The sequence below is a fragment of the Buteo buteo genome, chromosome 6 (genome assembly GCF_964188355.1).
Source record: "Buteo buteo chromosome 6, bButBut1.hap1.1, whole genome shotgun sequence".
Taxonomy (NCBI): Eukaryota; Metazoa; Chordata; class Aves; order Accipitriformes; family Accipitridae; genus Buteo; species Buteo buteo.
Window position 1 is genome coordinate 38,303,179 of NC_134176.1, and position 13,015 is coordinate 38,316,193.

At 42.3% G+C, this 13,015-nt stretch overlaps 1 protein-coding gene across 7 annotated transcripts in view; it reads right to left on the minus strand.

Annotated features, from left to right (window-relative positions):
* Positions 1 to 374: 374 nt before the first annotated feature.
* Positions 375 to 13,015, minus strand: part of ACTN1 (actinin alpha 1) — a 92,548-nt gene continuing 79,907 nt past the window's right edge. For 2 of the 7 annotated variants that reach the window (XM_075030476.1, XM_075030475.1), the window contains exons 14-22: positions 12,486 to 12,626; positions 10,364 to 10,546; positions 9,487 to 9,621; positions 8,468 to 8,647; positions 7,425 to 7,571; positions 5,372 to 5,452; positions 4,761 to 4,826; positions 3,104 to 3,262; positions 375 to 1,277 (exon numbers count right to left, since the gene is read on the minus strand). In XM_075030476.1, coding sequence (XP_074886577.1) covers positions 1,119 to 1,277; positions 3,104 to 3,262; positions 4,761 to 4,826; positions 5,372 to 5,452; positions 7,425 to 7,571; positions 8,468 to 8,647; positions 9,487 to 9,621; positions 10,364 to 10,546; positions 12,486 to 12,626 — 1,251 coding nt within the window. In that variant the 3' untranslated portion in view covers positions 375 to 1,118. The remainder of the gene's footprint in view (positions 1,278 to 3,103; positions 3,263 to 4,760; positions 4,827 to 5,371; positions 5,453 to 7,424; positions 7,572 to 8,467; positions 8,648 to 9,486; positions 9,622 to 10,363; positions 10,547 to 12,485; positions 12,627 to 13,015) is intronic. The other 5 variants (XM_075030478.1, XM_075030473.1, XM_075030477.1 and 2 more) reach the window with 4 other exon arrangements.

The following is a 13,015-nucleotide window of genomic DNA, read 5'->3' on the forward strand; positions in this document are numbered from 1 at the left end:
ATAATGTCAGAAGATGTGATATCAAGAGCAATGAGATATTCAATGTTGAGGACGAAACAGTGGAGGAATTTTTCATAGATGGTTCAAGATATGGTGGTTATTTGTTCGCACAGGTCTAGTAACAAGAATATTGTTCCTAGACATGTGGGTATATCAGGGATAGTTAAAAATTGTATAAGACATAAATTTAAAAAGTAGTAAGAAAGCTGTGAAAATTCCGACATCATTCAACAAGAATGAAAAGCTTAAGGGGGAAAGGAAGTTTACCTTTGAAGTACTGTAATTTCAATTTAAAAAACATTAATTTTGGATGCTCTTTGTCGTTTGTGGTTTCAACTAAATAGGATTAAACAACTTTACTATACAAATGAATAAAGTCTAGATTTGTTATCACAAGAAATTTTTAATATGGTTTGTGACAAGCAATATCAAAGTTATCAACTCTCAAGCTTCATGTTCTGAAACCAGACAACTCTCAGCAACAAAAAAAGTTGTGCACTGATAAACATAGGAGGCATATTGTATTTTTTAATTAAATATGAAAACATGAGCTGTGTACATTATTTTTTCCCTAGAAAACACAGCAATTTCAAAAGTTTATCATAAAATATTTTCATGAAATGAGTGAACCAGCAAACACATGCACTTGTGTGCCTTCCCCCCTCCCAAGATAAACGTGATAAAAGAGACATACGCAAATGTAAAAGTTAACAGAACAAGTGGTGTTTTGTTGTTGTTTGGTTCTTTTTGGAAAGGATGGAATGTAACATTGTGCTCGACTTTCTATGTCACAACAAAAAATATTTGGTGCAATATTTTAACATTTTCTTTTTAAGTTTCAATCTGGTGGAGAAAAATACCTTTTTCTATAATAAAATATGTCTGTTCTTTTTAAAACTTAACTTTTTTGCACAAAATAATTTTGTAAACTGTCATTTCAAGGGCAAGGTAGGCGGTGCCATGTCAATGTCCTCCCCCCCACTTAAAAATGTGATCTGTTATCTGAAGCAAAACAGGGAAACACAAAAAAGAGCGGAGCAGAGGCTGCTTTGCAAAGAGAAAGAAGGGCGTGTCGGACGGGGGAGAGGGGAGGGAGCGTGTGGTGGGACAGAAAAAAGTTAAAGGTCACTTTCGCCGTAGAGTGCCGTGGAGAAGGACATGTAGTCCAGGGCACCGGGTACAGCATCACGGCCATTGTAGGGTGCCATTCTAGCAATGCAATATTCAGCCTGATCAGGAGGCAGTTCCCGCCGTAATTCATCCACAGTGATGTAGTTCTGCAATGAGGACAAACAATAAGGTGATCGTTACTTTCAGAAAACTGACCTTCCTCAGAGGGACAACCACCCCCTGTCCCCCCAGGGCAGCAGACAACAGTCAGGGACAGGATCCCAACAACTCGACTAGTACTGTACGCCCACACAGGGAGCTCTCTGCGCATACACCTTGGGAGGAAATGCAGTCACTCCCTACCGTTTGGACAAGAAAATGGTTTTAACAACAGAGAGGAAGACTGTTTTTGCAGGAGAGATGCTGGCACACCTAAAGAAAAGACCTGGAGGTAAGTAAGGTAAGTTGTTAGTGTAAGACTGTGCCTTCCCATTGACAGTGGCAGTCCTGCTGAAAGCAAATGGAAGGAAGCAGAAATTTCATTTGGATCCTGTCCCTCACTGGCAGGAGGTAACAGCTGCTTGTGAGTTGCTGTTCCCTCTCTTCAGAGCAAGGAAAGGAGCCATCCCCACTAGCTCTGTCTGGTGGCACCAATGCAGGCAGCAGACAAGCAAATACTTTGTATTGCTTCCACAGTTCCCCCAACAATCCTTGCCTTTCACAGCAGATATTTTTAATAAACAAGCAAAACTTCTTATGTAAATTCAGCTTCTGGAGACTCACTGAGCTGAGCTGAGGTAGCCTGGCTTCTCTCCATGCAGTAGGTAACAGTAGCTGCCTGTTTGCTAACCAGTATGTTGTCTTTAGCTAACTGACTCACAGGCATTTGCAGTCTGTCTGAACAATGGTTCAGGTTTCACACCATCTCTCCCTCTCTCTCCTGTGACTTTCAATTCTTCCCCCCTCTCCGCCTTTCAGTGTAATGATTGGAGTGAGTAAAGAGGTATTTTTCTTCATAATGAAATGCTGTCTGATTCATGTTACAGTCACTAGAGCATATTAAACACTGACAAGTATATTTAACGTACTGCACAGAGTAAATGAGTTAATAAGTAATACTGTATCCAAAATTACCTATTCATTCAGTGATTAGCTTATCTGAATAATGTGGAATTTTCAGGCCTTGAAAGACAATAGGACCGGCTTTAGTCAGGTAGATGCCTAAAGGACAGGTATCATGGGTTTCTACGTTACAGATTATGAAAAGATTATTAGTGAAACATGGAAACCAGTACTGGATTTAAGAGTAACTCATTACAATCAGAGAAATGGTATCCCACGTTTCAAGTGAGATGAATAAAATCATTAGCAAATATAGATACATTAATATTACACGTACATATTATTTGTTCAATTACATAAAAGATCAGTGGGGATTATTATATGAGAAAAATAAGATTACTTTTTTTTTTATCAGCTGGTTCCACTGATGATGCAAATTTAGAAAATGAATGCTTTTAGTATCATCCTGGGAGTTTTCCTACTTTAGACCAATTTCTGTGATTAAAAGATGCTCCTCTTGCAGCTACAGCATATCCTCAATGAAAATCTATTGATTGTATAACAACTGATAGTGACACACGTATGTCTGAGAAAGGTCATCTCAAGTTTACAGCTGTCAGTAATTAATAGTTTTTCAAGACTAATCAAGAACCATCTGTTGAATTTGCTCATACATTTTAAAATAACAAATTGCAACCAAGCTCTTAATTAAATTTTTAAAGCAAGAGTGGGCAGCAAAGTTCTGACTGACAGCTGAACAGGACTTTCAAATGCGTTGGCAGGCTGCTCATTAATCCACACTTTAGCCTTGCACTCCTCCAGCACCCTCCATGCTGGAGAGTGCTTCCCTTGACACCTTCTCTCGGAGACAAAAGAGAAAAAGGAAAGCAGGAGCAATGCAGATGCAGGAAAGGAAGATGTGGAGCCTGACCTTATCTCCAGCCAGGATCTTGAAGGAAGCCATAACCTGGTCAGCAGTATCTGTATCTGCTGTTTCCCGGGACATGAAGTCGATGAAGGCCTGGAATGTCACTACACCCAAACGGTTAGGGTCGACGATGCTCATGATGCGGGCAAACTCTGCCTCTCCCTGGAGAACAAGAAAGTCATGTAAGCCTGGACATTTGAGCAGCAGTACTATGATAGTGGGGAGAAACTGTTCAGCAGCAGATCTCACAGCTAGAAAAACAAAGCCAAATAGAAACCACTTCTGATTTTTTTATCAGGATATTCTTTTTTTAGCTTGCTATTTTGTACAAATGCTTCCCACTCATTTGTCCTTCGGAATAAAATATTCTCAGCTGTGCCCCTAGGATACCATCCAGCTCCATCTACCTCTAGGACAATGCTCCCATCAGGGAACATATCACCCAGACTTCAGGGGAAGATGCAAATTTCTCTGTAATACATGTCGTGCTAGATGTCTCTAGCAATATTTGAAGATCTGCATTCATCAATTCCTTTTATTTTCATTTACTAGAAGAGAACTTTTACAGTTCTCTTCAGCTGCCAGAACAGAAGCCACCAGAAGAAACACCTCTGGGGTCTTTAATAGTATCTGGTTCATCTTAACTAGACAGGCTTAGGAAAGAAGGACCTGCATATCTGGGGTGGCCCAGGGAAGTGGCCTTTACAGGAAGGATCCTACAGAAGCCAAAACCTTGCAGTGTAGTTTTCTGCTTTTTTTTTTTTTTTTTTTGCATATAAACAGAAGATAATCTATTCTCATCTCTGGGACCCCTTCCTCCTCAGGTAAGAAGGAGGGGAGAGCAGAGGTGCATCTTTTCCTGAGAACAGGCTCTTCTAACACATCTAGAACAATATACCTTCAAGAGTAATTAAGGTATCTAATCAAATGTTACTGTGGCTTGGCACACTGCATTAAAGAGTCTGTATTTATACTGGGCTGATGAGTAAAATGATTAAACACTACTTTGCCTGACATCAGGAGCAAAGATACTGAGAGTATAGCTGGATATTTTTGCACTATGCTCTTCTCCTGTCCTTTCATGAGCAACAGTCTTTGGTGAAGCTCTTCCTATTAGTTATCACACCTCTCAAGGTGCCACACGTTACTGTTCTGAATATGCCGGTACTCTGGTGAGGGAAAAGCTACAGGGAGGATGACTGGAACTTGAGCTTACTTACATGTACAGGAAGAGAGATGTGAAATAAATGGTAAGAATGAGAGGAGCAGCGTTCGAGTGTATTCAGAAATCAGGTCATGTATACTTCCAGATGAGTTCAAATGATACTTAGGGCTGGGGAGGTTGTCTGTGCTGTGCAGAGTGTAGGTACCAATACAAGGAATTTTATTGTTTCTTCCACTTGTAGCTACACAGTTTGATAAATACAATTCTTATTTGAAATATACAGGAATTAGACAATGATTTCCATTTTTTTACCTTCAGCTACTGCTGCGAGACAAAAATTATACATATACAACTAATACTAGATTTAACTTCCGTTGCTGATAGTTCTGGAAAATAAGGCTGTATTTACCTTGATTTACTACACATTCTTCCTTTATTTTTGAAGGTACCTACAAGAATCACTTTGAACAGGAGTGACAGAGGGCTCTACATTACCATATTGTAACCCATGGAGATAAGGCAGGCTCGGAAATCTTCACAATCCATCATACCAGTCTTCTTCTACAGGGAATGACGCAAAGATGGAAAAAGCCAAGAGAGAAAAGGGAGACCAGTCCAGGGAGAAATGAACCCACAGGAGACATTACAAAGAATGAGTTTCACAGGGGAGGAGACAGAAGGAGAGATTTACAATGAAAAACAATAGAGGAAAGGTAGTTTGTGAAACCACGAAGAAGCAAAGGTGGTTTTGGATATGGAATGGTTTACACGCAAGGAAGATATCAATGATGAAAAAAAGGAATGAAGATATCAAGCAAGACAGATTGAGGGATGGAGAAGAAAAGGAGTGTTAAGTGACACAGAAGTAAATGGAATAGTTTGAAGACATAAAAGGAATTCTCCCAAGACAAACAATTAGAGAATTAAGAAGGAATAGATACCAAAGTACATTTAGAGAGGAAGTAGTACAGAAAAGTGATGTATATATAGTCAAAACACAAGAACAGCAATGACAGATGGATTAAGACAAACAAGAAAAGAAAGGAAAAAACTGTTATTTTTTCACAGTTTAACATCTGGCTGTGTTCACCACTAGCATTCAGTACCTGTGCATCGTTTCCAATATCGTAACCCAAGCTGATGAGACAGGCTTTGAATTCCTCAGGGCCAAGTGTGCCGGAGTGGTCCTGGTTATGCGGTGTGCCAGGCAGCAGGACATGCAGTGCCAGTGGGGTGACGGTGTGGGGCAGAAGGAAGGGAGACACAGAGGAGTTCAAAGGGAGGTGGAAGGACAACAAACAGGTGCACCATGCAGTGGGTGAGGAGAGAGGGAAAGGAAGAATGACATGCAGATAGAAAGACAGGGAAGAAAAATAAAAAGTGCACAACATTAGATATCACAATGACATTTCAGGATGTGCTAAAAATGCTCTTGGAACAGTTCCTTCTCAGAGAGCTCGTCACATCTTGAGAGCACTTGAATGACAAAAACAGTTAATGCTCAGAAGCCTCAAGATTTCCATCTCCCAAGTGAATTACTTGCGTCACTGCTTGTTATTCATAATGTCAGAAGCCCTGTGTTTCACTAGTAACCCGGAGTGCAGGTAAGCAGGCAGAGGCAGTGGGAAGCATTGCCTTATCTTCTAGTCAAAAGTCCCACTAAAGGAGTAGGTGAGGGCAGGTATGTTTGGCAACACACCCAAGGAAGCTTAGCTGTCAGGGCATCCCAGGAACAGACAAGGAAAAACAGCTGAAGCTCAGGGGAGCAGTGTTATGGCTGTATTTATGAGACCTGCACATGAGGTGGTGCTTTGACTGGCAAAGCTATTTCAAGTGCTCAGCTCTGCAAACAGCACTGCTGTACAGCGCAGCACAACATGGCTTGGCAGCTGCTCTTCCCTTTGCTCATTCCCCGCTCCCCCAGTGTTTGGATGTACCCATCAAACTATACACAAGCTAGCACAGGAACTGAGCATCCCAATCCACCCTGCAGAATTTTAGCTCAGGACAGCTCCCAAGCACTGAAGAGCCCCTGCCTGCTGACACCATCTCTGGCCAGATCAAGGAAGCTACAGACAGGATGATGGGGTCAATTCCAAGTCACTTTCTTCAGAAAATCAGCTTTCAGAGTCAGCGTTAAGCCTTCATAAATCAAATACACAGATGAAGATGGGAAACCCACGTTCTCTCTGCATTATCATTTGGATTGTTGTGGAGGGAGGGGCAAACGATATGAAGGTCAAAATATAACACCTACAGGGCTTTATGGGTCCCTCTGCTAAGAGAAGAAGCCATGTTTTTGTTTTTCTTAGGCAGCTAGAGAAGGGCTGAAATAGCCAGTGTTCAAGCAATCTGAAAGTGTTGCCAATCTCTGAGGGTGGGCTGCAGCCCTGTTCTCTGGAGACCATTCAAACAGTCTGGCTGGTGCAGCAAGTGATGGAGAGCAACCTGTATTTGCATCACTGACTTAGTATCTCTGCAGGCTGCTCATGGATTTCCAGACAACGTTGACGGGGTTGATAATGGAGCCAGTTTCAGGCTTGGGCTGCTGTCTCTGCTTCCCTGCATGACACCTTTGTGATTCGGGTTGAGAAGGAAGAGCTGCAGACAGGCTGGCAAATTGAGGGAGGAGAATTTCCTTTAAGGAATTCCTTTCTTATTGCTCCCGTTAGTGCCTTGGCATATATAAGGCAAGGCAGGCTTTACATCAGGGTTTATCTACACCATGCAATGCCGTGGTGTGTATAGATCCTCCTGTTCGCTCCATACAAGAGCAATACTGGTCTCCTCAATACAGGTTTATGAGATGGTACGTCAGAGTGGAGGACAGCTATTCCAAAGAATTTTATAAATCAACATAATAATCTGCTCTCTAGAGAAGACAGGGTAAAAGTCTAATTTCCTAAATAAGCCTTCAAACTTTTCCATACTTAAGCTTTATCAGGAAACTTAGCAGTTTCCTGTGAAGATACACTTCTCCCAGCCCAATGATCACTTAGCAGTCTTCACAGGAATGACTGCTCCACAGGAGTGGTGTTTTTAAGAATGAAACATCTTCTATTGATCTAGTTTTATCACAGTGACTGTTTGCTTTTTATTGCACTGTGCAGTCTACATGGAAACTTGTAGCTTACCAAGCTGCAGTCAGCACTGACTTACCCTGTCAAAATGGTTGAAAGAAGCCCGGAACTCATTCATCTGTTCCTGGCTGATTCCTTTGGCATCACGGGTCAGAATCTGGTTTTCCACTTCGTTGATGGTTCTAGCAATTGTTGTTAGTAACTGCTCCCAGCCCACTCGGATATGCTGGAGAAAGAGGACAGGACAATTTTTAAATGAAAAAGTAGCTCTTCTGCCTCCCAGTCCAGCGGACAGGATGTGCTACTTGTTGCAAATGAAATGATCCTTGTGGCCAAGGCAAGAGAAGTCCATTTGCTCAGAAAAACTTCCTTCTCATCTGCAGTGAGCCAACCAGATGTTTAAAATCTGAATTTTGACCAAAGAAAAAACATTGAAGAGGCTAGTTCCTGATCTTAAGAAAGTCTTGGTCCTATTGCAAAGTTCCATTGCCTTGTCAGGCAACATACTGGGGGCCTTTAACACAAATGAGAATCAAACTCAGTGCTTCTAGGACTTAGTTGGGCAGAAAACCCTCCTTACCAAGAAAATAAATAAACCACAGTCCTTGGAAGACACTGGTGCTCCACTGTCTCTGCTGCTGCTTAAGGGGAAGCTGGCCAGAAACCAAAAGACAAGTTTCAAAGCCCGTCTGTGTTCTGCTGGACTCATGTTGAACTCAGATTGCTTCCAAGAAACCTCACGTTGTCAACAGAAAGCCAGACTCCGATTTTAAAAAAGCTTTTGTTGGACTTTTTTCTTCTGCCCGGCTGTGGCAGCTCAAAATCACCAATAGGCTGCCACAATCAGGTGGCAAGAGAAATGAGACCAGCCACTCTTTCAAGCAATACTGTTGATCTCATGCAGGTTATTTCTATTGTCTCTATTTGGAAGTACATTGGAATGGGTTGGCATGAAGTACAGCAAGGCAAAAAACAAATTCAGCAACATGTTGTTGCATGCTTGGCCACATTGTCAAGCTCTCCATTTTCCTGAGAACGACAACACGTTGCCAGAGCTAGATGTGGCTGATGCTAACTGGCCACAGCAGATGAGGCTGTCTGATCTGCTGCCAAAATATTTACCTCCATGGTGTAGTTGGTGTGCTTGTTGTCAAAGATAAGCGCTTCCTGGATCTGTTGGTGGTCTCCTTCCAACTGGTCAATCTTTGGTTTGTAATTCACAATGCTTTTCTCATACTGCCGCAAGTGGTTGAGCTGGTCCTCCAGGGTCCCATGCATCTCTATTGAAATGCGGCCAATCTCCTGCATTAGCAAAGCCAAAGGAGTTAGACCCCATTGGAAGCACAAGCCTCAACATGCTTGACATTTATTGCAGCTATTTCACGCTCACACAGCATGATGATTCAAAAAAAATCTCACGGAGCAGTTACTTTAAATGAGCCAAGACAGTGTCAGCAAAAATTTTAGCAGAGCCCTGAACATTTTCCAAGTGAGGTGAGTCATGAGATGTGTCTCATACAAGGATACAAAAGAAAAGGAAACTGCAGTCCATAAGATAGTACTGTACCAAGCCAGATCTTTTTCCGATGTACTGTCTGCCACTAAGTTAGTCCCTTCATACAGACATATTTCTGTAATTGCTCTCTTCTTTACAGCTCCTGCCATCAGTAATAGCTTTGTATTTTTCCATTTCATCAACTCCAATTACTTTAACTCAAATCTCACCTAAAGAGAGAAGAGCTCCCTTAAAAATATGTCTCCTCTACTGATGTGTGATATGCTAATTGTATTTATTTTGTCATGTGTATCAAGACTATTGCTGTGAAAGCCGTTACAGAAAATATGCCTCTGATCTAGGGTTTTTAACTTGCTGCATATAAACACAACTCTATTAAAATATCAGTGTTCCCCATTTTAAGTCATGGTTTTTATCTCTGTACTAAAGAGTTAGGGGAAGAAAAGTACAAGAACTTCAGTAACTGGTATCAATCTTGCGATTCTCCATATTTTCTGTGAAACGTTCTCTTGCTATAACCTGAAGGAAGAAATGACCATGACAATGGTCAAGAAAGACCAAGGATAAGAATATCAGTGAGGATCACAGAGGAAAACATACTCTTTCAAAATGAGCAAAGCACTACCTCCATCTTGGTCTGGATCCAGGGTCCAATGACATTGGCTTGTGCACCAAACTGTTTACGAAGTCTTTCATTTTGCTGCTGGCGAGCATGTTCTTCCATCAGGGCTTGATCCCTTCTGGGAACCAGTTGCCGCACCTACAGCAAAGAGTAACAAAGCGTGCAGTTTATACATACAGAGGCACACATATAGTAAATGTAGAAATTGCCACAAGGAAGGGAGGAGTGGGTGTTTGCACTGAAAACAAGCAGTCATATGGTTTAGGACACGGTGGGAAGGCTCATGGAACGTGAATCCTATCTGGTGTAGGGTGCACGCTGCAAACTCATCTCGGGCAATGGAAGACCAGAAGAAGCTTCCATTCACCACTTGGGTTTTTGGTGGCTGATGTTAACTGAATTGCAGGACCCTGTTCAGATCTCACTTTGGTGATCTTGTTTGGTAGCAAGAACCATCAGCACAGCTGGTATGGAGAGTAGCTGCTCTTTTAGGATTACAGCAAGGGAAGGCTACTTGGCTGTGGACGTAAAACATCTGAAGGGTCTAATGGTGAAAAAGGATACTGAGTCACATGCCATACTTACTTGCTTGCCAGGTCAACTGAGGACTGAAAACCTCAAAGCTTTTAATTTAGCATCTTTCATTATAAAAATTGCAAGTAAAAGGGATCAAACATCTCTTAGGCATTTATATGAAAGATGTCTTCCACTTTCCAAGCACATGGCAACTGAGCCAAAAACAAATGACAAAAAAAAAAAAAAAAAGCTCAGCAGTAAGCATGAGAGGGTAACTGAAGAGTAAATAATCCACTTCCTGGGGCCTCAGTGATTGAGCAGTGGCATCCTCCCACACTAACTTGCAAGATTGGAAAGAACTCACATGTTCCCATTTGCCATTGATCTCATGCGGGGTGATCGTAGTGTAAGGATTTGTTCCTGCCATGTTGACATGGTATGTCTGGACAATCTTTGAGACTTCATTGTGGATTCCCAGGATGGCCTGTCGCTCCTTGTCGGCATCTGGCAAAGTGGCTTTGAACTGTTCGTGTGCTGTGGTCAATCCCTGCAGAAGGAAGGCAGCAGCAAAGGGAAGGTAAGAGCATTAGTTACTGAATAGCCTTTTCAGCAAATGTATCCCTGCAGAAGTAACTGCAAAAGCTTACATATTCCCAGGGTACAAAGCAGGCTACTCTAACACACTTTTCAGGTTCTCTCAGCATCAATGAACAGGCTGTTTTAAGTAGTTAAATGATGTGAAGTCTCATTTTCCCTCTGTTTCTGTCCCATGTTGACCAGTGACAGAGATCACATCCCAAAAAATGGTGGAATAATTCTGGCTCATAATTTAGGGGGAACTGTTTCTCCAACACCGCTCAGCGCCTGCCTGTCAGCCCCTTTGGGAAGAAGATCTGACTACTAGCATTACTTTAAAGCAGTCATGTCTCACTAGTGTAAACGTGCCATGTTTTTCTTTTCCCACTAGGTATGCACTAGTTCTACACCTAAGATAATTCCAGATTAATAGTAAAAGTCAGATTCAGTCTGATCAGAGTCAGTTAGAACTAGGTAAAGGTCTTCAGCCAACTGCAAACTTGCACAGGAAACATATGCTCCTCCTGCTGAAAAACAGCTCCTTCTCCCTGAACACAACAGGCCCTTTCTGTTTCCCGTCTTGCTGCAGTGCCCAGACTCTGCTCCAAGGACCGATGGTGGGGCACACTTGCTGGTAGTTTGTGGACAGCTGACAAGCCAGTTGGTCCTGGCTCATCTCCCACTGCTTCTACAGGCCTTTAAGGTACTTCATCCCAGATGCCTGGAAGATCAAGACTAGGGAAGCAAATGCAGGGAAAAAGGCAACAAAACGAGTGGGGGACAGAGAGGCATGTGCAGGGATAATCGAGGGAACAGTGTGGACAGAAGAAGGAATGAAAGTAAACTGTATAATTGACCACTCTTTTACAACACACACTGTAACTACTTTTTGTAAAATTCCTTCCTTACGTGGTGACTCATTACATTGCAGCTGCTGCAGTGGCCATAGAGATGTAATGCAAGTCTAGGGGGCTGGGAAAGATACAGCAAACAGTCACAAAGAGATGATGGAAGTGTTTAAATGCTGTCCAGATTTGTTCTGCATTAATGAAAGACTTAATGAACCCCTTTGCTCAGGAGAGAAGGCTAGAAGAAACAAGTAGCAGCTCAGTAACAGAGCTGATATGAGGCTAGGGCTATTTCACTACCCCTTCACTGCCCTGGCTGCGTAGTGTCCCCTGTTGGTCTCCCATTCACTGCCTCACTGATGGCCACACTGTTGTCAGCCATTCCTGCAAAGAGCTGACTTGGATCCTTTTCATAAGCCCATCAAGCAGGAGAAATAGAAGTCCCCACTGCCACCCAGGAAGAGTAATTCCTGCTCTCAAAGGTCTGAAAATTACTTGTAGATACCTCAAGTTGCTTTCGTAACACCCTTTCAGAAGGGGGAAAACTGAGATATTTTCTCTGTTGCCTTGCAGGAGGCAAGAAGACTTTTGCTTCAAATCCTAATCCACTACCAAAGCGGACAATTACTGCCCTCATGGCATGTCCTATCACATAGGACCAGATGACCTGGCCATGACATTGTATAGGGCAACTGACCTGCAGAACCTGTGAGCAGCATTAAGCTTTGCTTATGGGGGTTAAAAAAAAACCCAGAAGACCCTAAAAGAGAGAGTCATTCAGTTTTCAGGCTTTCATTAATAAGACTCTGGAGTTACACTGAAAAATCCACTGTCACTTCTTTGTGTCCAGCTAGGATGGTGTGAGCACATTTCATACATATTCAGATCCAGGTTTTTGGAGGAAATCAAGGAAAAACATACTCCTTTTTGTTTCTTTTGCTAAGGCTCACTCACTAGAGCAGAAGCACCAAAACATGACCTACAAATTCAGCACCACTAGGAATCCAGGAGACCCAACTTCCCTCTATCCCAACGTGATTGGTGCAGATGACTACTCTGTACCTGGATCTCCTCAATGGTGTGAACAATGAACGTGTCCTGCAGGTCCTCCATGGCCCCTTCCATCCAGTTATTAAAAGGGGCAGCTCGTTTGGCATATTCCAGGTACAACTGGTCAATTGTTTCCAGTAGCTTCTCTGTCCTCTGCACATGCACAAAAAAAGAAGAAAATCAGAAAAAAATGGTTAGAGAAGAATAATCATATAGATATGTGGGTTGTCTGAGCTGCTCTTTCCTTTCAGACCTAGGTGCTCCCAGGACAGCACTACAGTAAAAGCCTCTCTGCTGTTAAGAGATTACACACAGGATGGATTTTTTACTCTGATGGAAAAATCTGAGGTCTTTTGAAATAAAACAAGGACAGTCTTTTCAAGCAGAACAAAATTACAAAACACAGAAAAGTAGAAATAAATCAATAGCCTGAGCAAACAAATGGCACTATAATTGGGCTGGAAGGGGAAAAGCAGGCTAAATATACTGAAGTGTAGCCCTAGTTTACCATCCAGGATGTTCTAGGAGTGCACAAAAGAGCT